Raw genomic sequence first — 21,422 nt, forward strand, 5'->3', positions numbered from 1 at the left:
CATTTACAGCCAACTACTCCACCGGTGTCTGCTGCAGAACCATAAGTGTCCATACAACCTCGGGGACCGGGCCCCGGCCTTGCGCTGAGAACCTATAGGCAGGGTTCCTCTTCCAACCCACAACTCCTCTCTGTTCTCCTACTCCTTCGTTCCGCGCTGTTCCTTATCTCTCTTATGGAAGCTTAGGTTGCAGGTCTACGTCTTTCTCCTTCTCTTCTCTTTCCCGTGCCAGCTGGCTCAGATCACTGAGGCAGCTGCAGCACTCTTTCTAAACTAAACTCAAACTGAACTCAAAACTAACTTCAGAACTGAACTTCTCTGGGACTCACCCCAGACTGACCTTCTGTCAGACTGACCTACAATTCTCAACCTTCCCCCTCTTTTATACTAACTCCACCCACCTCCCAGCACATCTCGTGTTACGAAGCAGGGTTCCACGAAGGGTGCTCTGCTACCCCTAGCCTGAAGCTGCTAGGCGGACCTACTGAACTATCCTGTGTGTAGGATGCAGGTTTTGGAGTGTGGAAAGGAGTTCCCAACTTACCTAGTTGGTGGGGCACTATGCCTTAGGAGAAGGTGCAGTACCTCTGTGGCGACTGAGCCTCAGGGGCGCCACATCAGCACACCTCAGTACGCATCAGATGATGAGACTCAGGTGCCACTTTCTGGTGCGTACTGTGCTGGCAAGACTACCCCGGAGAAGCAGGTGTTTGAAGAGGGGAGTGTAGATGATGAGGTCCTTGACCCATCATGGCATGAGGAACAGGAAGGTGGTGGGAGCAGCTCTGAGGAAGAGATTCCCCGAACGGCCAAAACAGGAAGGAGAGGGAGGGGGCAGACTTGGTTGCCTGTAGCCTCCACTACGGCACCCATTAGGAGCATTCCTCTTCCAAAACCCAAAACGAGCGCTCCCAGGACTTGCAGTGCGTGGTCCTTTTTGACACAGTTCCAGATGACATTTGCTTTGTCAAATGCAAGCTGTGTAATCAGAAAGTCAAAAGAGGGAAAAGTGTCAGCAACCTCAATGCCACAAATATGTGGAAACATGAGCGGACCAAGCACGTGGTGGAGTTACAAAGACACACTGAAGACGTAGGCCAACCTACAGCACCACCTACCACCTCTTCAGCTCGTGTTGTAGCCTCTTCCTCCTGCTCACACACAGCTGGTTTGGCTTCCTCACAGGATCGCCATGGAAGAACCTCTGGCACTGTTGTCCAGAGACCCAGTGACATTCCACCCACAGCACCACGTTCCCTGTCATCCTCACACTCCCATGCCACTCTGCAGCCATCGGTAGCACAGGCATGGGAGAAAAGGCAGCCATACTCGGCACACCATCCCCGAGCACAGGCTCTGAATGCTGGCATTGCAAAACTACTGGCCCTTGAAATGCTCTCATTCAGGCTGGTGGAGACTGACACCTTCCGTAACTTCATGGCATTGGCAGTCCCACAATACACCGTGCCCAGCCGCTTTTATTTCAGCAGGCAAGCCGTCCCTGCCCTGCAAAAGCATGTGGAGGGAAAAATTAAACATGCGCTACTAAACGCCGTCAGTAGCAAGGCCCACCTGACCAACAATGCGTGGACCAGTAACCATGGACAGGGATGATACCTTTCCCTTACTACTCATTGGGTCTATGTTGTGGAGCCAGGTACAGATCTTGAGAGTGGCGCTGTATGTGTTCTGCCAACTCCAAGGATTGCAGGAATCCAGTCTGTACCCATTGACTCCTCATACTCCAGTTCCTCAGAATCAGCGCTGCAGGAGCCATCACGGTCTACCTCCACATGGACCCGTGAACGCTTACCTGTTACGACCGATATGAGCACAGCCGTGGCCAAACGTCAACAGGCCGTACTGAAATTAATTTCTTTGGGGAATCGAAGCCACACAGTGCAGGAGCTCTGGAATGCCATCAAGCAAGAGAGTGACGTGTGGTTTGTGCCAGCAAATCTCCAGCCAGGCTTGGTAGTGTGTGACAATGGCGGAAATCTGGTGGCAGCTCAGGGTCTAGGCAACTTCACTCACATCCCATGTCTGGCACATGTGCTCAACTTGGTCATGCAGAGCTTTCTGAGGGACTATCCGGATCTTGATGCACTGCTACACAAGGTCCGCATAGAGTGTGCTCACTTGCGGCGTTCCAGCATGGCAAGATCGCGCATTGCAGCTCTGCAGCGCCGATTCCGTCTTCCGGAACATCGCATCATATGTGACCTACCCACCAGGTGGAATTCAATGTTACATATGTTGGAGCGGTTGTGTAAGCAGCAGCCAGCAGTAATGGAGTACCAGCTGCATCAAGCGCAAACAAGTCGCACTGCGCGCCGGTCACACTTCACCACCACTGAGTGGGCCTCTATGAAGGACATCTGCCACGTTTTGCGTGCCTTTGATGATTCCACGTGGATGGCGAGTGCAGATGATGCACTAGTCAGCATGACTGTCCCCCTTATATGCCTGCTTCCAAAAACACTGCAAACACTAAGGGAGGAGGTTTTGGAAGAGGTGGAGGATGAGGAGTCACAAATGCCTTCTGCTTCTGGACAGTCTGCGCAACGTGGTTCCTCACAAAGGCCTAGGCAGGGGACACTTTGTGAGGAGGATGAGGAGGAGTCAATGGAGGAGGAAGACATCTCTCCAGAGAAGGGAGGTACACAATGCTCTAGTAGTCAGTATGTAGAGCGAGGGTGGGGTGATGCAGAGCAGGCAGAGATGACGCCTCAAGCAGGGGACAGCGCATCTTGGCCAGTTGGGAGTCTGCAGCATATGGTTGATTTCATGCTGCAGTGCCTGAGAAACGACCGCCGCATCACCCACATTCTCAACACAGCTGATTATTGGGTGTACACCCTCCTAGATCCTCGCTACCGGGACAACTTAAAAAGCCTCATAACACCATTGAACCGGGAGCATAAAATGCGGGAGTACCAAGACACACTGGTGCATTGCATCATGTTCTCCATTCCACCCGAGAGCAGTGGTGCTGGTGCTTTACAAAGCAGCTCTGTGCGTCAAGGCAGTGGAGGAAGCTCTGCACAAAGAGGGAGCAGAAGCAGCGCCTCAGCACAAGGCAAGACCAGTATGGCCAAAATGTGGCAAAGTTTTGTGTGCCCGCCACAAATGTCTACACCATCACAGACGGCTCCAGTCAGCAGGAGGCAACGTTTCCGTCAGATGGTGACAGACTACATGTCTTGCCCTCTCAATGTACTCCCAGACGGCTCTTCCCCCTTCAAGTTTTGGGTCTCTAAGCTGGATACCTGGCCAGAGCTTAGCCAGTATGCATTGAAGGTGCTGGCTTGCCCTGCTGCTAGTGTATTATCGGAACGCATCTTTGGTGCCGCAGGTGGTGTACTAACAGACCGTCACATGCGACTATCCTCCGATAACGTTGACCGGCTTACTTTTCTGAAAATGAACAAGGCCTGGATCTCGCCTGAATTTGCCAGTCCTCTTCCAGATTAAATAATTGGTTGGCAAAAGTATCCAGGTCTCCTGTTGTGTTCATGTTTCTACCACCTGAACTGTAATCCCTGGGCTCCAACACCGCCAATTGCTGCTCGGAAGTGCCGTCTGCACAGAGAAAAACACTAGCTCCTGTGGTAGTGGGGTTCAGTAACGCCAGCTGCTCCCCTGCTGTGTGTCCGGCAATATCTCCTGCTCCCTCCACATTCAAACTACATCAGATTTTAAACTTGCTCCAAGTAGGCCTCAGCCTACTCCATGATTGACCCTGGGCTCCAACACCGCCAGTTGCTGCTCAGAAGTGCCGTCTGCACAGAAAAAACACTAGCTCCTGTGTTAGTAGGGTTCAGTAACGCCAGCTGCTCCCCTGCTGTGTGTACAGCAATATCTCCTGCTCCCTCCACATTCAAACTACATCAGATTTTAAACTTGCTTCAAGTAGGCCTCAGCCTACACCATGATTGATCCTGGGCTCCAACACCGCCAGTTGTTGCTCAGAAGTGCCGTCTGCACAGAGAAAAACACTAACTCCTGTATTAGTGGGGTTCAGTAGCGTCAGCTGCTCCCCTGCTGTGTGTCCGGCAATGTCTCCTGCTCTGTCCACATTCACACTACTACTGTTTTTAAACTTGCTCCAATTGGGCCTCTGGCTCCGCTCTGTCTCTAGTATTTACCCTGGCCTAATTGGAGCAAGTTTAAAATCAGTTGTAGTCTACAGCAGATATTAATCTTGATCCAATTAGGCCTCTGGCTCCACTATGTTTGTAGTATTAACCTTGGGCTCCAACACCGCCAGTTGCTGCTCAGAAGTGCTGTCTGCAGAGTCAACATGTGCTCCAGTGTTATTGGGGTTCAGTAATGTCAGCTGATCCCCAGCTGTGTGTCCGGCAATTTCTCCTGCTCTGTCCACACTCACACAACTACAGATTTTAAACTTGCTCTAATTAGGCCTCTGTCTCCACTCTGTTTGTAGTATTTAGCCTGGGTTCCAGCACCACCAGCTGGTTCCCGGCAGTGTCTTTGGCACGGGTACTCCCTCCTGCCCAGCCTGGTTCCAGCACGCCAGCTGTTTCCTGGTAGTGTCAACGTCACTTTGCCTCCCAAACTTTGTCCTTTCGTGTTGTGGTCGGGTTAGCCGACTCTATGGTGCCTGCAGTTTAGGTGCTTCCTATGTAGGCTGCGGGATCTGGCAATAAAGGCTCGTTCCGTAGTGCCAATATGACAAGCACCCCCTGTAGGACTGTGGGTATCGGTAACTGTGGCCGGCTCGCGGCCTTGCAACTTTCATGGGTACCTTCTGCTACCCATCCGGGTTCCAGCACCGTCAGTAGGTTCTCGGCAGTGCCTTTGGCTTAGGTGCCTCCTTCTCGGTATCCGAGTTCCAGCAACGTCTGCTGGGCCTTGGTAGTGCTTTCTAGCACAGGTACCTCCTGCTTAGTAACCGGGTTCCAGTACCATCAGCTGGTCCTCGGTAGTTCCATTGGCTCTTGTTCCTTCTGCTACCCATCCGGGTTCCAGTACCGTCAGATGGTTCTCAGCAGTTCCTCAGCCTTCTTGTACCTTCTGCTACATTTCCAAGTTCAAACTTTTTGAAATGGTTTTTGGTAATCACTCTGGATCTCCCTTACGACGACCCTGAAGACCACCCCAAAGATGACCCTGAAGAAGATGACCAAGAGGACAAAGAACATGAAGACAACCACCAAGATACAGAACAACAAGAGACAGAAGACCAAGAAGCAGAAGACCAAAAAGCAGAAGAACAAAAAGCAGACCATTAAGCATAAGACTAAAAATCAGAGCAAATGATTTTATCTAAATTATATGCAGAAGAAAACTAAGCAGTGTATGGGGGTGAGTCCGTTCCTCCTTGTGGTGCCTCTGGAAAATGCCTGCTGCTGCAGGCCAAACTGAACGCTGACAAATCCTGGTGTAACTCTTTTGTGACAGGCAGAACGGCTGGTGTAATCTTCAAACTTTTATAGATAACAACTACACGAATGCCTGTCACAAATAAGAATATGATGAAGAAGAAGAATAGGAAGAAGATGAAGAAGAAGAATATGAAGAATGTAAAAAAAAAGAATAATAGGAAGAAGGTGAAGAAGAAGAAGATGAATAAGATGAAGAAGAAGTTGATGAAAAAGATGCTGCTGCTGAGGATCATGAAGGAGAAAGTGTGGGAGAAGTAAAAAGAAGGTGAAGAGCATGGAAGTAGTGAAACATACATATCTGACAAAATATAAAAAAGGTTAACATAGTCAATATCTTTGTAACTCCGAACATCTTAAAAAAAAAAAAATTATTCCTGCTATTCCATTTGATTGGGCTAAACCTCTATGCCTTTAATGTCTCCTCCACCTCCCCCAATATATTCTACATTATTGTTAGTTGTTTTTCTTCATGTAAAATTAACCTACAAGGAAAGAAAGGGTTTATTTTAATTCCGATATTTCTGTCCCATTGACTTGCTTTGGTTTCCGTTATTGGAATCGACGATATCCGATACTTTTTGGGTATCGGTCCGATCCGATATTTCACGATATCGGAAGATATCGCTCAACACTAGTCGTTACAATTATTCAATATTCCTTCACCTGGCTAAAAGCCTACAAATTCTATCTATCTATCTATCTATCTATCTATCTATCTATCTATCTACCTATTTCATAGGTCATGAGTCTATCGCCTCCACAGGGAGCGCTCATTATTATCTTGTAAGCTTGGACATTGCAGCCAGTTAAAGGGAATCTGTCACCTCATTTTTGGCCTATGAGATGCGGCCATCGCCATCAGGGGCTTATCTACAGCACTCTGTAATGCATTCTGTAATGCTGTAGATAAGCCCCCGATGTAACCTGAAAGATAAGAAAAACAAGTAAAGGCCCCGTCACACTAAGTGATATCGCTAGCAATATCGCTATAACGTCACTGGTTTTGTGACGCAGCAGCAATATTGCAAGCGATATCGCTATGTGTGATACTTACCTCCGACCGGCTCCCCCACTGATTATCGCTGATCGCGCAAGAACGGCCTGGACCGTTTCTCATCGTCAGCTTCCTGTGGTGTCGATGAGCGACGCATGGACGTGGGCGGGAGGACGTCAGGATCGCCTCGTCTGACAGGTAAGTAACGACCCCCGACCGCTGCTATGTCGCTGGTGAGATCTGCCTGTGTGGCAGCTCACTAGCAACCACTTAGCGATGCACCAGCAATCCATATGGACCGGTCGCCCTCCCAGGGTAGCGGGGTACTCGGTATCGGGCCCGTGGAGTTCAATGGGAGATGTCACAGCAGCGGTGACCCGGTCCGTGGCCCTGGGCGTCCATTGTAAAAAGGGGAATGTTGAGTGTGTGGATGATGGTTAAAGTTTATTAGTGAATGATTCGTGACGTCACCTGTGGTGTTCGGCAATGAAGATGTTAAGCCGACGCTGCAGGCAGATCCTCTAGGAGAGATGGTGTGGTGCAGCAATGATGTTGTGGCCCTCCACAGGTAGGGCAGTAGTCCCAGGGCAGTGTAGGTGCAGAGATAGGGAGGAGACGTAGATGGTGCGGTGTCAGGCACAGCGATGTAACAGTGCTGAGTATGTTGGCGCAGAATAAGTGGAGGACACCAGGGCATGTAGTTCCAAAGCTTTACTCACAGTCTGTTGTGCATACAGGTGCCCACCTCGGTGCTGTGTCCTCCAGGTCAGGGGCTCAGCCAACCTCCAGGCAAGATGAAGTACTCCATTCCACCACTCCGCCAACATATGTGCCTTTTCTGAACATCTCCCTCCTTAGCGCTCGTAGTGAAGTACTCACAGTACTGAGTTACACTGGAGTTCCTCCTTTCAGATGTTCTTTGAACTCTACTTGTACGGCAGACAGCTGTAGCCTGCTTCGGGGACTCCTTGCTACTAAGTCCCGGCTCACTCACGTTGCTGTTGTGCCCCCAAGTCTTGTGTGGGAATAAAGTGGTGACAACTTCTATTCCTCCGGTGTCTGTCGCAGGACCATTAGTATCCATACAACCTCGGGGACCGGACCCCGGCCATGCGCTTAGAACTTGAGGAAGGGCTCTGCTCTAACCCTAATCCTTAGTTCATTTCTTCTCCTTACGTTCCGTACAAATCAATCTTTCTTATGGAGAATTAGGCTTTCTGAATATCTCTTTCCTGTGTCAGCAGACCCAGGTCACTGAGGTCTGCTGCAGCACTTCCTTCAATCCATCCCACTTAGGGGATCTTCTCTCACAGACTCACTGAGTCAGACTGACCTAGTCCTAATAATCTCCCGCTCTTTTGTGCAAACTAAGCTCCACCCACATCCCAGCACTCTTTGTGTTCCAAGCAGGGAGCCACCAAACGTGCTTTGCTACACTATTATGTTGTGTGGGATGCAGGTGTTGGAGTGTGGTCAGGAGTCTCCACCTTACCTGAATGGTGGGGTACCACACCTCAGGAGGAGGTGCAGTACCTCTGTGGCGACTGAACCCTCAGGGGCGCCACACATATCGTTGTTGGGATCGCTGGTGCATCGCTTAGTGTGACAGTACCTTTAGATTATACTCACCCGGGGATCCGGTCCGGAGCCTCCAATCGTCATACGATGCTATCCTCCTCATTACTTCTGCCGCGGCTCCAGCACAGGCGTACTTTATTTGCCCTATTGAGAGCAGAGCAGAGTACTGCAGTGTGCAGGTGTCGGGAAAGGTCAGAGAGGTCGGGAGCCTGTGCAGTACTATACTCTGCCCTCAATAGGGCAGAAAAGGACGCCTGCGCAGGAGCTGCGGCAGAAGTAAGGAGGAGGACGTCATCGCTAGAAGATGGGAGGCGCCAGACCGGACCGCGACACCCATTGGATGTACTGTCTCGTCCAATACACTGTCAATGATACAAGTCTGTACAATTCAGAACCTGTTATAGGACTGTGGACAAAAAGTCTTGTATCATTTTCTGCTTTATAGCTTAATGCACATGGAACTGCCATGTGTAGGAATCCTTAATGTACATTCTCCTGGGTGGTATATACAGCAATATTTCTACCCCTGGATTTGTGGGGAAAAAAAAATCTCCAATGTCTTACATTAGCAGAATTATGAATGAGGATTTACAAAATACCGTGCACATGCTGCAGAGAAGGTCCACAACATTAAAGTGGATTTAAAAGATCAATTATGCTGGAATTCTCTGCAGAAAGGTCCCGGCAAACATTGAAGGGAATGTGTCTTCAGACAAACACCTATTTTTAAATCAGGTTTTTGTGTTCCATTTATTTTTAAAAAAAATAATATTACATTATCACTAACTTTATTCAAAATAAAATCAATTTTCACACTAATGGCTAATGCAGCTATTAATTCTCTTACTTTCTGTATTGTTAGGAAATACACATTATTATTATTATTTATTATTATAGCACCATTTATTCCATGGCGCTTTACATGTGAGGAGATATATATATATATATAATAAAAAAAACAAGTACAGTAACCTTAAACAATACAAGTCACGACTGGTAGAGGAGGAGAGAGGACCCTGCCCGCGAAGGGCTCACAATCTACAAGGTGCACATTAGCAGCGGTAGACTAACTCACAATCTGTCTTTTGCATTCAAAGAAGCCCTCCTCCTCCTATCAAAGTTTTTATCCCCTGTGATAAAACACTCCGGGATCGCCTTTGCTGGGGTCAAAGGTCACATGCGTTCAGCATGAAACTCAGGCGCAGAGCTGGGATTCGGGTATAACTGACACTGGGTCAGGTTTATTAACGGTGAAAGCAATGCATAAAGAAATAAAACATAAAACAAATCCTTGCCTGTCCGGCACTAACTAAACAAGGTATAACCTAACTACCAACTGGCGGGCTTCTCCCGTCCAGCCAAACCACAGTTGCAGTGGGCACTGCTTTCACTCACGTGTGTCTCTCACACAGACAGGCTCTCTGGGTTCCCAGGCTGAGACACTCACACAACCACCTGGCATCCTTTTATATCCGCCTCCCATTATTTATTAGTAACCAGGTGCGATACTGATCAGACTAGGCCACATAGGAAAGGTATCTGGGCGAGATATACCTGCCCTCATCCACTATTCCCACATGATTCTCACATATCCCCCCCCTCTGCTCACACCACTCCGGTCGAGCAATGACACCCGCCAAACAGTGCACTCGGGACAGGGCATCTGCATTCCCCATCTGTACCCGTGGGCGGTGCTCCACCGTAAAGGTGTAGGCCTGCAGGGCAAGGAACCACCGGGTCACCTGGCTATTCCGTTCCTTGTTCAAGTGCATCCACTTGAGAGGGGCATGATCAGTGATCAGCCTGAACTTTCGGCCCACCAGGTAATATTTGAGGGCCTCTAGAGCCCACTAAATGGCTAGGCACTCTTTTTCTATGACTGCATACTTTTGCTCATGTTTGTTCAGCTTCCTGCTGAGATAGAGGACTGGGTGTTCCACTCCGTCCCTCACTTGTGACAGTACGGCCCCGATACCAGTATCAGAGGCATCCGTTTGTACCACAAACTCGCTGCAGAAGTCCGGAGTCACCAGTACTGGTTGAGAGCAAAGTGCCCGTTTTAGGCTATGGAAGGCTTCTTCAGCCGCTAAACTCCATTTAATCATGACGGAGTCTTTCCCTTTTGTAAGATCCGTCAGGGGGGTAGCGATGGCTGCAAAATTGGGTATGAACCGGCGATAATAGCCAGCGATCCCCAGAAAGGCTTGCACCTGCTTCTTGTTGACAGGTTGCGGCCAATCCTGAACCGCCTGAATCTTATCAAGCTGGGGTTTAACAATACCCCTCCCAATTACCCCAAATACCGGGTTTCTTCTAGCCCGATGTGACATTTCTTGGGGTTCGCAGTTAGACCTGCCTCCCACAGGTCGTCAATCACAGCTTGTACTTTCTGGAGATGAGTCTCCCAGTCCAAGCTGTAAATGACAATGTCATCTAAATAGGCCGAAGAGTACCGCCTATGTGGCCTCATGACTCGATCCATCAGTCTCTGGAAGGTCGCCGGTGCCCCGTGCAGTCCAAACGGCATATACACATACTGAAATAAACCTTCCGACATAGCAAATGCCGTCTTTTCTCTGGCCGCCTCAGCCAGAGGGATCTGCCAATACCCCTTTGTTAGGTCTAGGGTTGTAATATACCGGGCTTTTCCTAACCGATCTATTAACTCGTCGACCCGGGGCATAGGGTAGGCATCAAATTTTGAGACCGCATTCAGTTTCCTGAAGTCATTGCAGAACCGGATGGTGCCGTCCGGTTTAGGAATTAGCACAATCGGGCTGGACCAAGCACTGTGCGATTCCTCAATGACTCCTAACTCTAACATTGCCTTCACTTCTCGGGAAACGGCTTCACGGCGCGCTTCCGGGATTCGGTAGGGTTTTACGTGAACTGTGACAAAGGGGATCCGTTACGATGTCATGTTTCATTAGCGTAGTCTGCCCGGGTTTTTCTGAGAAAAACTTTTGGTTATGAAGTAGAAACTGCCTGACCTCAGTCTTTTGCCGCTCCGAGAGAGTCTCTGCAACCCGTACCTCCGGTACGGTATGCGAGCAGATGGGACGGGCCAGCTCCGCTGACAAGGCAGACCGATCTTTCCAGGGTTTTATCAGATTTACATGATAAATCTGTTCAGGTTTCCATTTACCTGCCTGGTATACTTTGTAGTTTACTTCACCAACTCTTTCTTTAACCTCAAAGGGGCCCTGCCACTTTGCCAGGAACTTACTGTCCACCGTGGGGACCAGCATCAACACCCTATCTCCGGGTGCAAACGTACGGATCTTGGCGCCCCTATCATAGATTCTTTTTTGGGCTCCTTGAGCCTGCATCGTGTGTTCTTTGACGATAGGCATAAGAGCCGCAATACGGCCCTGTATTTGTGTGACGTGATCTATCACCGTTTTAAATGGAGTGACCTGACCCTCCCAGGTTTCTTTTGCAACGTCTAACAGTCCGCGAGGACGTCGGGCGTACAATAACTCGAAAGGCGAGAATCCTGTGGAAGACTGGGGTACTTCCCTGATGGCAAAAAGCAAATACGGAAGTAAATAGTCCCAGTTCTTCCCATCCTTGTCTATCACCTTTCTCAGGATCTGCTTCAGAGTTTTATTGAACCGTTCGACCAACCCGTCTGTTTGAGGGTGATACACGGATGTGCGTAACGGTTCGATTTGTAACAATCGGCATAGCTCCTTCATTACCCTGGACATAAAGGGGGTCCCCTGGTCGGTGAGTATCTGTTTTGGTATACCGACCCGACTAAACACATGCACCAGTTCCTTGGCAATCGTCTTGGTGGCCGTGTTACGCAAAGGGATGGCCTCCGGGTAATGAGTGGCATAATCCAAGATGACCAGGATATGTTGGTGTCCACGTGCAGACCGTGGAAGGGGCCCAACTAAATCCATCCCAATCCTCTCAAAAGGGACTTCAATAATAGGTAGGGGTACCAAAGGGCTACAGAACCGGGGCTTAAGTGCAGAGGCTTGGCAGTCAGGACAAGACTCACAATATACACGAATATCGTGATGCATGCCTTGCCAAACAAAACAGTGTAATATCCTTTCGGTGGTTTTCTGGACTCCCAGGCGAACCTCACATCACATGTCCGTGGGCCAGGTCCAGCACCTGCCGCCGGTAGGGTTTTGGCACGACTAATAGTTGCACCGTGTCTTCCCCCATTTTCTCTATCTGATAGAGTAAATCATTCTCCAGAACCATGTAAGGATATGCCAGCCTAGAGCCAGGTTCTACGGGTACCCCATTTATCACTTTTACATTTGTCCTAGCCTGAGAAAGGGTAGGATCCTTTATTTGCTCGCTTTGGAAGTCATCTTTCTGAACTTCTAAATCCGGCAAACGGGGAGGTGGACGGCTGTCGGCCTCCTCCTCTTCCCCGGTCTCCTCCGTATCACCCGCCATGACTGAAAACGGGAACTGCAGGTCATTTCCAGCAGACTCTTCCCCCGAGTCTTCCGGGGAGACCTCTTCCAGGGGTTCGGGACCCACACACGCCCTGGGAGAAGAATCATGTACACTATTACCCTGGGGTATCAACTGATTCTCCCACAATTGCCAGAAGTGGGGAAAATCCCGGCCCAGGATAACATCATGCAATAACGCCGGGACGAGTCCCACTTTATGTTGCACAGACCCATAGGAAGTAGTAATGCATATGACCATGGTGAGGTACGAACAGGTGTCTCCATGCACACACGTTACAGAAAATTTGTCTGATGGTCCAGTTGGGGCTGACACTAGACTGGCCTTCACCAGAGTCACCACACTTCCCGAGTCTAACAATGCCACCACAGTTTTTCCATCAACAGTTAAATCACACAAGTGTTTTTCCACCTCCTTTTGACCAGCATTCACACTCACTACCCGTGCAACCATAGACATGTGGTTTTTAGAGTCTGTGACGTCGCACTGCATGGGTTCAGTAGTGAGCGGACAGTTCGCAACAATGTGTCCCATCTCTTGGCAGCGTAAACACCTAACGGGCCCCTTGCTTAGACCATAGTTCGTTACTCTCGGCCTCACAGTGCGGGCAGTCCCGTTTTCCTCCCCCACTGTCTTAGGGATTTTTCCATCTCCCCTACTCCCTGGAACAGTCTTACCGGTTCCACGTGGAGACGATGAAGAACGAGGTGGGGTAGCATCGTCTCGGAGTCCTTCTGCCACGGACTAACGTTCAACCAGATCCACCAGTTGATCTGCCGTCGTAGGATTTCCATGGCTTACCCACTTCCTCAGGGCTGGCGGTAGAGCTCTCAGGTACTTGTCCATGATGACTCTCTGGATTATCTCTGGCGCTGTCAGCACCTCGGGTTGTAGCCACTTCTTCGTCACGTGGATCAGGTCGAACATCTGTGACCGCGGTGGTTTATCCGGCTGATAAGTCCATTGATGCACTCTCTGTGCACGGACAGCGGTCGTCACTCCCAGCCGGGCCAAGATCTCAGCTTTCAGTTTGTCAAAGTCCTGCACAGCTTCAGGCTCTAAGTCATAATAAGCCTTTTGGGCCTCACCGGAAAGAAAAGGGGCAATCAGGCCGGCCCATCGTGCCTTCGGCCATTTTTCTCGCACTGCCGTCCGTTCAAATGTGGTCAGGTATGCCTCGACGTCATCTTCGGTCGTCATCTTCTGCCAGTACCGACTCACGTGAATCACTCTCGACTCGACTTCCAGGTTAACCTCATGTAGGCTTGCCAGGCGCTGCGCCACCTGCTGGAGAAGCGAACGATCGGTAGCTGTCATGTCCACCAACTCCTTCAGCTGGGCCATCATCACCCGATTAGCTTCTTGCTGGACGGCGGTGGACTGTACCAGCGCTTTCACCACGTCCTCCATGCTGATGCTTGCAACGTGATGCCCACGTTCTCCACCACAATGTGATAAAACACTCCGGGATCGCCTTTGCTGGGGTCAAAGGTCACGTGCGTTCAGCATGAAACTCAGGCGCAGAGCTGGGATTCGGGTATAACTGACACTGGGTCAGGTTTATTAACGGTGAAAGCAATGCATAGAGAAATAAAACATAAAACAAATCCTTGCCTGTCTGGCACTAACTAAACAAAGTACAACCTAACTACCAACTGGCGGGCTTCTCCCGTCCAGCCAAACCACAGTTGCAGTGGGCACTGCTTTCACTCACGTGTGTCTCTCACACAGACAGGCTCTCTGGGTTCCCAGGCTGAGACACTCACACAACCACCTGGCATCCTTTTATATCCGCCTCCCATTATTCATTAGTAACCAGGTGCGATACTGACCAGACTAGGCCACATAGGAAAGGTATCTGGGCGAGATATACCTGCCCTCATCCACTATTCCCACATGATTCTCACACCCCTTAATATATTGCAGTTATTATAGTATACAGCACTGGCACTTTCAATTGCTCATTTTGTCTTTCTACCCAGATAATTCTTCTCTTTTACCTGCTCTATGTGGAAAAAGAAAGTCCCTTGTCCCTGCATTTATCATTCACCTCTTCGACGCTTGACCCTGCTTGTCACGTCTCTCGGACCTCCCCTCACGGCTGCTGCATCACTCCCCGTCGTGCCCCGGCATACTCACCCGTTCTGGCGCGCTCCCGGAGTGAGCGCGTGTCACCTGCCCTCCTCACTTCCGGTCCCGCGGCCGGCTTCTGGGTCCCTTCGGGTGTGCATGCGCACCTCACATCCTAGACTCGGCGGCGCATGCTCACTTCCTCCAGCCTGACTGCTGCCACTCCGTCCCTCCACTCTATGTCCCGGGAGGACCCTGACACGGAAGTCCTGCAGCGCGCACCCTATATCAGGTAGCCTCCCCCCCACTCGGTGCCTATCAAATGTGCCCCACGCTTGATTCAGGCCCCATGCTTCCCTGCGTCCTCCTGCCTGCCTGCCCTGTCTTGCACCCTACCTTGCGCCCTGCGCCACCTTACCTCCTGATCCCTCCTTGTGATCTCTCTGTGTTCTCTCCTAGCCCCCGTTCATCCCAGCCTGTACCTGTCTCCTCCTGTGTTGCCAGTCCTTCCTGAGTGTTCCTCCTCAGTCTCACTCCTCCGGATCTACAGCAGTCTCCCCTGTGGTCGCTGGTTGCTGCTACCTGTCTTCCAATCTGTTTCCCCCTTGAGTCTCCTACCGCCTGTCCCTGGGTATCAGCTTCCTCGGTGATATTCTGGGCCTTCCCCTGATGCTCACTGTATAGGAGGTGGTCCACCAGGCCAGCTCACCCGAGGGAGGTTCGTTGTCGCGGTCCTGCGGTTTCACGCTAGGAATCCCACAAGTATCACACAGCTTCTCTCTACTCCCCTCTGCCGTTGACTTTTGCAGTGATTCATGACACACAGGGAAAATTGACCTCCTGTTTCTACATAGAGCTTATAAGGATTCATCTGGTCAGTTATTAATCCCACAATGTTATAGACTTAATGGAAAAGAGAAGAATTATCTGGGTAGAAGAGCAAAATGAGCAATTGTAAGAAAATAGTGCTGTATAATATGATGACTGCAATATATTAGGAGGATAAAAACATTCATGGAAGGAGGAGGAGGGCTTCTTTAAGCAAAGGCCATTATAAAGGAGGGTGGGTGTAGAAGGGGAAATTGTGACACGACCTATTGTGAATAGTGGACCCTGCATTTTCTCTGCATAGAGGTGTTATCTATCAATGTAAACCTGTCTGTGCTGATAATGAAAGTGCTGAAAACTCTCCTTGAAAGGACAGAAAGTAGTAGTCTAAAAAAGCACACAGGCACTTTATTCTATAGGGTCATTCACACATTTGTTCTTTTTGGGAGCCAATCATCTACATAAAGGACAAAAGAGACGTGTCTCACTTATGGATGGTAAAAAAATGCAAAATCCAGACACAGAACATCAACAATGAAAAGCGAACCATCAGAGAGATAAAATATATATATTTTCTTTATTGGATTTGCAGACACAAAATGAACGTGCATGCATGAATAATATTTTAGATAGGGAATAATAATGCAGAAATCTCCAAGTTGCTCGCTCTCCAATGAGTGAAATCCGTGGAATTCCCATTAAGAGCTCACCGTATCGAGGACCCACAGTAGACACATAATATCAAAGAATCGGTTAAGTGAATAGTTTTCTGTTTCCCGGGGTGAAGCTGTTACTCACACATGTTTCTGCGCTTTAAAATATGCAGCCTCCTAATGATCCAGTAAATTAGCACCAGTGATGCAAACTGATAATCCTCCTGGTGATACACAGCAGCGCCAAGTGTGAAATGATTTGCCTGAATGCTATGTGTTAATTAGGGATTTGCTAACAATTTAATGAGGGAAAAGGCATCCAGGAGGTTATGCGGCAGGAAACTCTCAGGTTATCGTTCTTACGTTTCATCATTTCTTTTCAAGATGTCGCGATGCGGAGAAGAATTTACACAACGCTTCGGCGAAATGCACGTACGCCGGTCTCTCTGGAAATGAGGATGCGGAGGATGTCTCAGGGATTCTGCAGTGTACGGCGAACGTCCTTGGTATGTAGTGAACTTCTGAACAAGGTGTTATGTCTTCCCGGCGTGGAAGATCAGCACTGACGATCCTCATATTAATGTTTATAGTAAAAAGTGTCATGTTTACTCCAAGAAAAAGAAAGTTCAGACATGATTGTATATACGTAAGATACAGAATATGTCATCGCAGTCTTTATTTGCACACTGCCAAGTATTATACAGAGACGTACAAGGACGTAACAAACAAATAATCACAAGAACAGAGGAGCCTGCACCTTAAGCCCCCGTTACACATAGCGATATCGCTAGCAATATCGCTGTAACGTCACCGATTTTGTGACGTAGCAGCGATATTGCTAGCGATATCGCTATGTCTGATACTTACCTCTGACCGGCTCCCCCTCTGCTCATCGCTGGTCGCGCGAGAACGTCCTGGACCATTTCTTGTCGGGCGCTTCCTGCTGGGCTTCCTGTGGTGCCGACGATCGACGCGTGGACGCGGGCGAGAGGACGCAGGATCGCCTCGTCTGACAGGTAAGTAGCGACCCCTGCTATGTCGCTGGTAAGATCTGCCTGTGTGGCAGCTCACTAGCAACCACTTAGCGATGCACCAGCGATCCATATCGTTGTCGGGATCGCTGGTGCATCGCTAAGTGTAACCGTACCCTAAGAACTGACACTCTACAGGAGAGAGGACCCTGCACATAAGAGCTGACACTCTACAGGAGAGAGGACCCTGCACATAAGAGCTGACACTCTACAGGAAAGAGGACCTTGCATATAAGAGGTGACACTCTACAGGAGAGAGGTCCTTGCATATAAGAGGTGACACTCTACAGGAGAGAGGACCCTGCACATAAGAGCTGACACTCTACAGGAAAGAGGACCTTGCACATAAGAGCTGACACTCTACAGGAGAGAGGTCCTTGCATATAAGAGGTGACACTCTACAGGAGAGAGGACCCTGCACATAAGATCTGACACTCTACAGGAGAAAGGACCCTGCACATAAGAGCTGACACTCTACAGGAGAGAGGTCTATGTACATTAGAGCTGACACTACAGTAGAGAGATCCCTGTATATCATAGAATCATAGAATGTTAGAGTTGGAAGGGACCTCCAGGGTCACCGGATCCAACCCCATGATCAATGCAGGGTTCACGAAACCATCTCAGACAGATGTCTGTCCAGTCTCTGTTTGAAGACTTCAATTGAAGGAGAACTCACCACTTCTCGTGGCATCCTGTTCCACTCATTTATCACCCTCACTGTCAAAAAGTTTTTTCTAATATCTAATCTGTATCTTCTCCCTTTTAGTTTCATTCTATTGCTTCTTGTGTTTCCACGTGCAAATGAGAATAACGATGATCCCTCTACACTGCGATATCCCTTCAGATATTTGTAGACAGCAATTAATGTCTTCTCTTAGCCTTCTTTTTTGCAAGCTAAATATGCCCAGATCCTTTAATTGTTCTTTCTAGTACATACTTTGTGGTCCACTCACCATCCTGGTAGATCTTCTCTGAAAGAGAAAAAGAAGCCAGCTCACCTGAAGGCTTGTGTAGTGGATAGCCCGGACCACGTGCAGTCTTCACGCAGTAACCAAGGAAAAAGAAAAAAGGTCCAGCTTTGCAAATTCAAGTCCAATTTATTGTTAAAAACAAGTCCAAAACAGAGCAAAAAATAGTGTGTTCACATGAGTAACAAGTAGTAGATTACGCGTTTCGAACAATAGCTTGTTCTTTCTCAAAAACAGAGAAAGAACAAGCTATTGTTCGAAATGCATAATCTACTACTTGTTACTCATGTGATCACACTATTTTTTGCTCTGTTTTGGACTTGTTTTTAACAATAAATTGGACTTGAATTTGCAAAGCTGGACCTTTTTTCTTTTTCCAAGATCTTCTCTGACCTTGCTCCAGTTTTTCAATGTCTTTTTTACAGTGTGGTGCCGAGAACTGGACACAGTATTCCAGATGGGGCCTGACCAAAGACAAGTAGAGGGGGATAATTATTCATATTCACGTGATCTAGTCTCTATATTAATACATCCTAGAACTGTGTTTGCCTTTTTGTGCTGCTGCATCACACTGTTGAATCATGTGCAGTCTGTGATCTATTCGTATAGCCACGTATTTTTCACACATGCTGTTGCTTATTAGTGATGAGCGAGTAAACTTGTTGCTCGGGTTTTCACGAGCATGCTCAGGTTTCCAACAAGTATTTGGCATGCTCGGAGATTTAGTTTTCATCGTCTCATCTGCATGATTTGAGGCTTGTAGACAGGCTGAATACATTTGGGAATTCCCTAACAAACAGGCATTCCACACATGTATTCAAGCTGTCTAGCAGTTGCAAATCATGCAGATAAGACGACGAAAACTAAATCTCCGAGCACGCCAAAATACTTGGAGGACACCCGAGCATGCTCGGAAAAACCCGAGCAACGAGTATACTCGCTCATCACTATTGCTTAGCTCTAGTCCTCCCATTCTGTAGATGTAATTTTCATTTTTTTTGTCCAAGTGTAAAATCTTGCATTTCTACCTGTTAAATAGAGATGAGTGAACCTGTCAAGGTTCGGTACAGACCTCCATTCGCCAAACAGTTCAATGAACGTACCCGAACCCCATTAGATATAATGGGAGGCAAAACCAAATGCATAGACAACACCTTAAGGGGTGACAAAAAACTTCTCAAACAGCTAAAATTAGGAGCAGACACCAGGAAAAGAGGCATCAATTGACTCACAGTAGAAATTTGCAAATGGCACAGCAGCAGTCAACCATGGGCGATGCATGGGCTCTGGCCCAGCATTTACAGCTTGGAATTGAAGTTTTAGTGAGGACCTGGTGGTTAAGGGTGCAGTGTAAGCCTTCTTAGCTGGGAGATCTCACATCTCATGCAACACCTCCAATATTTTTTTTTATATTCCAGCGACACTCAGATGGCACAAATATCAGTTTTATAGACTACTATTGGTAGAAAATTTAAGGAAAGTAACACAGGTAGTTAACTGAAAGTAAGTGCAGGCCTGCCTGTCTGGGAGACTTACTTACACAGGCAACCCACCAGATGGAGAGCGAAAATGGAGTCTCCACATTTCAAAAAATAATTGTCACACAGCATGAAAGTGGCATCAATTCACAGAGTAGAAACAGTATAATAGGCATCTGACACACCTTCCACCATAGACCCAACTTGGAGTCTCCACATTTCAAAAAAATTGTTTGTAACATCAGCAGCAGTAGCAACAGCAGGCACAGAAGCCACCACAAAGATGGCACAGAATGCAATAATGCGAGATCAATACATGACAATAAAACCAACATCGCCTAGCCTGCCCAATCTGCGACTAGAGCGCAAAAGTCATCTGAGATCCATGACTTGTTCATTTTAATGAAAGTTAGGTGTTCTACACTTTGAGGGGACAGCCGGATGTGATTATCCATCAGGACACCACCAGCACTGCTGAATACATGTTCTGAGAGAACGCTGGCTGCCGGACATGACAAAACCTCCAAGGCGTGTGAGGTGAGCTCAGGCCACTCATCCATTTTTGAAGACCAAAATGTAAGCGGTTCTAAAACCCCCCTGATGGCATTGATATCGAGTTCCAGATACTCCTGAACCATCCTCTCCAGTTGTTCACAACATGTCAGACTTGTACTCTGTTCTGCTGGTGCATGGATGGGTCTAAAAAATTTGTTAAACGACTCACAGAAATTGCTTATACTACTTACACTGCTACTGCTGCTGTTAATATTTTGCCAATGACGCCTTGACATTCCCGGGGTTGGACATCTACAACTGGGATGCACACTGTGTGCCTCACTGCTATCTTGAAGAAAACCACTCTTAAGATTATCTACAAGCGTATTTCGATACTCCAGCATGTGCACATCCCTTTCCACGGGGGGAAGCATCTGGCTAAATTTCCTCTTGTTTCAGAGTGGCAACCCAGTAGTCAGCACTATTTCTTACCCTTTTTGGCATTGTGTTGAAGATCATGTGTCGGGCGCTTCCAAGACGTCCAAATCCATGATGTGTTGGTGGTGAGGTAACACTCAAGTTTGCTTCCTCCATCCCCTCCTGTCAACCAAGGAAAACAGAGAGCGTATCATTATCCTCTTCATCTCCTGCTGTTGCGCGTCCATCACCTCATCCTCCTCAATTTGTTCCTCGGCTACTGCATCTTCACTAACAGTTTGTCTGGTACCATGAGCCCCCGTTGATCGCTGTAAGTCACCCTCCCATGGCAACCGCCTGCACAACGACATTCTGGAAATTTGAGATATTGTTATCCATGCCGCATCCACCTCTGCTTCCATCTCTTCCTCTGGAACCATCACCTCCTTATGTAGACTATTATGTGTTCCAGCATGCAGATGACCGGAATAGTGATGCTGATGACGGCATCGTCAGCGCTATTCATCTTAGTAGCCAGTTCAAAACTGTGCAGAAGGGTGCAGCGGCCCTTAATCTGTGCCTACATCGCAAGCCTGATTTGCGACACGTCCGAACTGCATTGGCCAAGGCAATGCAAAAGGACATACTGCACCAGGGCTCATCACTGCTACCACATCTACATAGTAACATAGTAACATAGTTAGTAAGGCCGAAAAAAGACATTAGTCCATCCAGTTCAGCCTATAAAATTTTGTCAGAATAAATCCCCAGATCTACATCCTTCTAAAGAACCTAACAATAACTGTAAGATACAATATTGTTACACTCCAGGAAGACATCCAGGCCTCTCTTGAACCCTTCGACTGAGTTTGCCAGCACCACCTCCTCGGGCAGGGAATTCCAAATTCTCACTGCCCTAACTGTAAAGAATCCTCTTCTATGTTGGTGGAATAACCTTTTCTACTCCAGACGCTGAGAATTCCCCCTTGTGACCGTCACCTTCCTTGGTATAAACAGATCCTCGGAGAGATATTTGTATTGTCTCCTTATATACTT

The 21,422-nt window shown here is 48.3% G+C and overlaps 1 protein-coding gene across 2 annotated transcripts in view; it reads left to right on the forward strand.

The window, feature by feature from the left end:
* GUCY1A2 (guanylate cyclase 1 soluble subunit alpha 2) overlaps positions 1–21,422 on the forward strand; it is a 311,943-nt gene that overhangs the window by 81,753 nt on the left and 208,768 nt on the right. Inside the window, exon 3 of one of the 2 annotated variants that reach the window (XM_073583022.1) lies at positions 16,359–16,480. The exons of the other annotated variant lie outside the window; for it this stretch is intronic. Within the exon in view, the coding sequence (XP_073439123.1) occupies positions 16,359–16,480 (122 nt within the window). The remainder of the gene's footprint in view (positions 1–16,358; positions 16,481–21,422) is intronic. 2 annotated transcript variants of the gene reach the window in all.

The sequence above is a fragment of the Dendrobates tinctorius genome, unplaced genomic scaffold (assembly GCF_039654945.1).
Source record: "Dendrobates tinctorius isolate UK_male_01 unplaced genomic scaffold, ASM3965494v1 ptg000075l, whole genome shotgun sequence".
Lineage (NCBI taxonomy): Eukaryota > Metazoa > Chordata > Amphibia > Anura > Dendrobatidae > Dendrobates > Dendrobates tinctorius.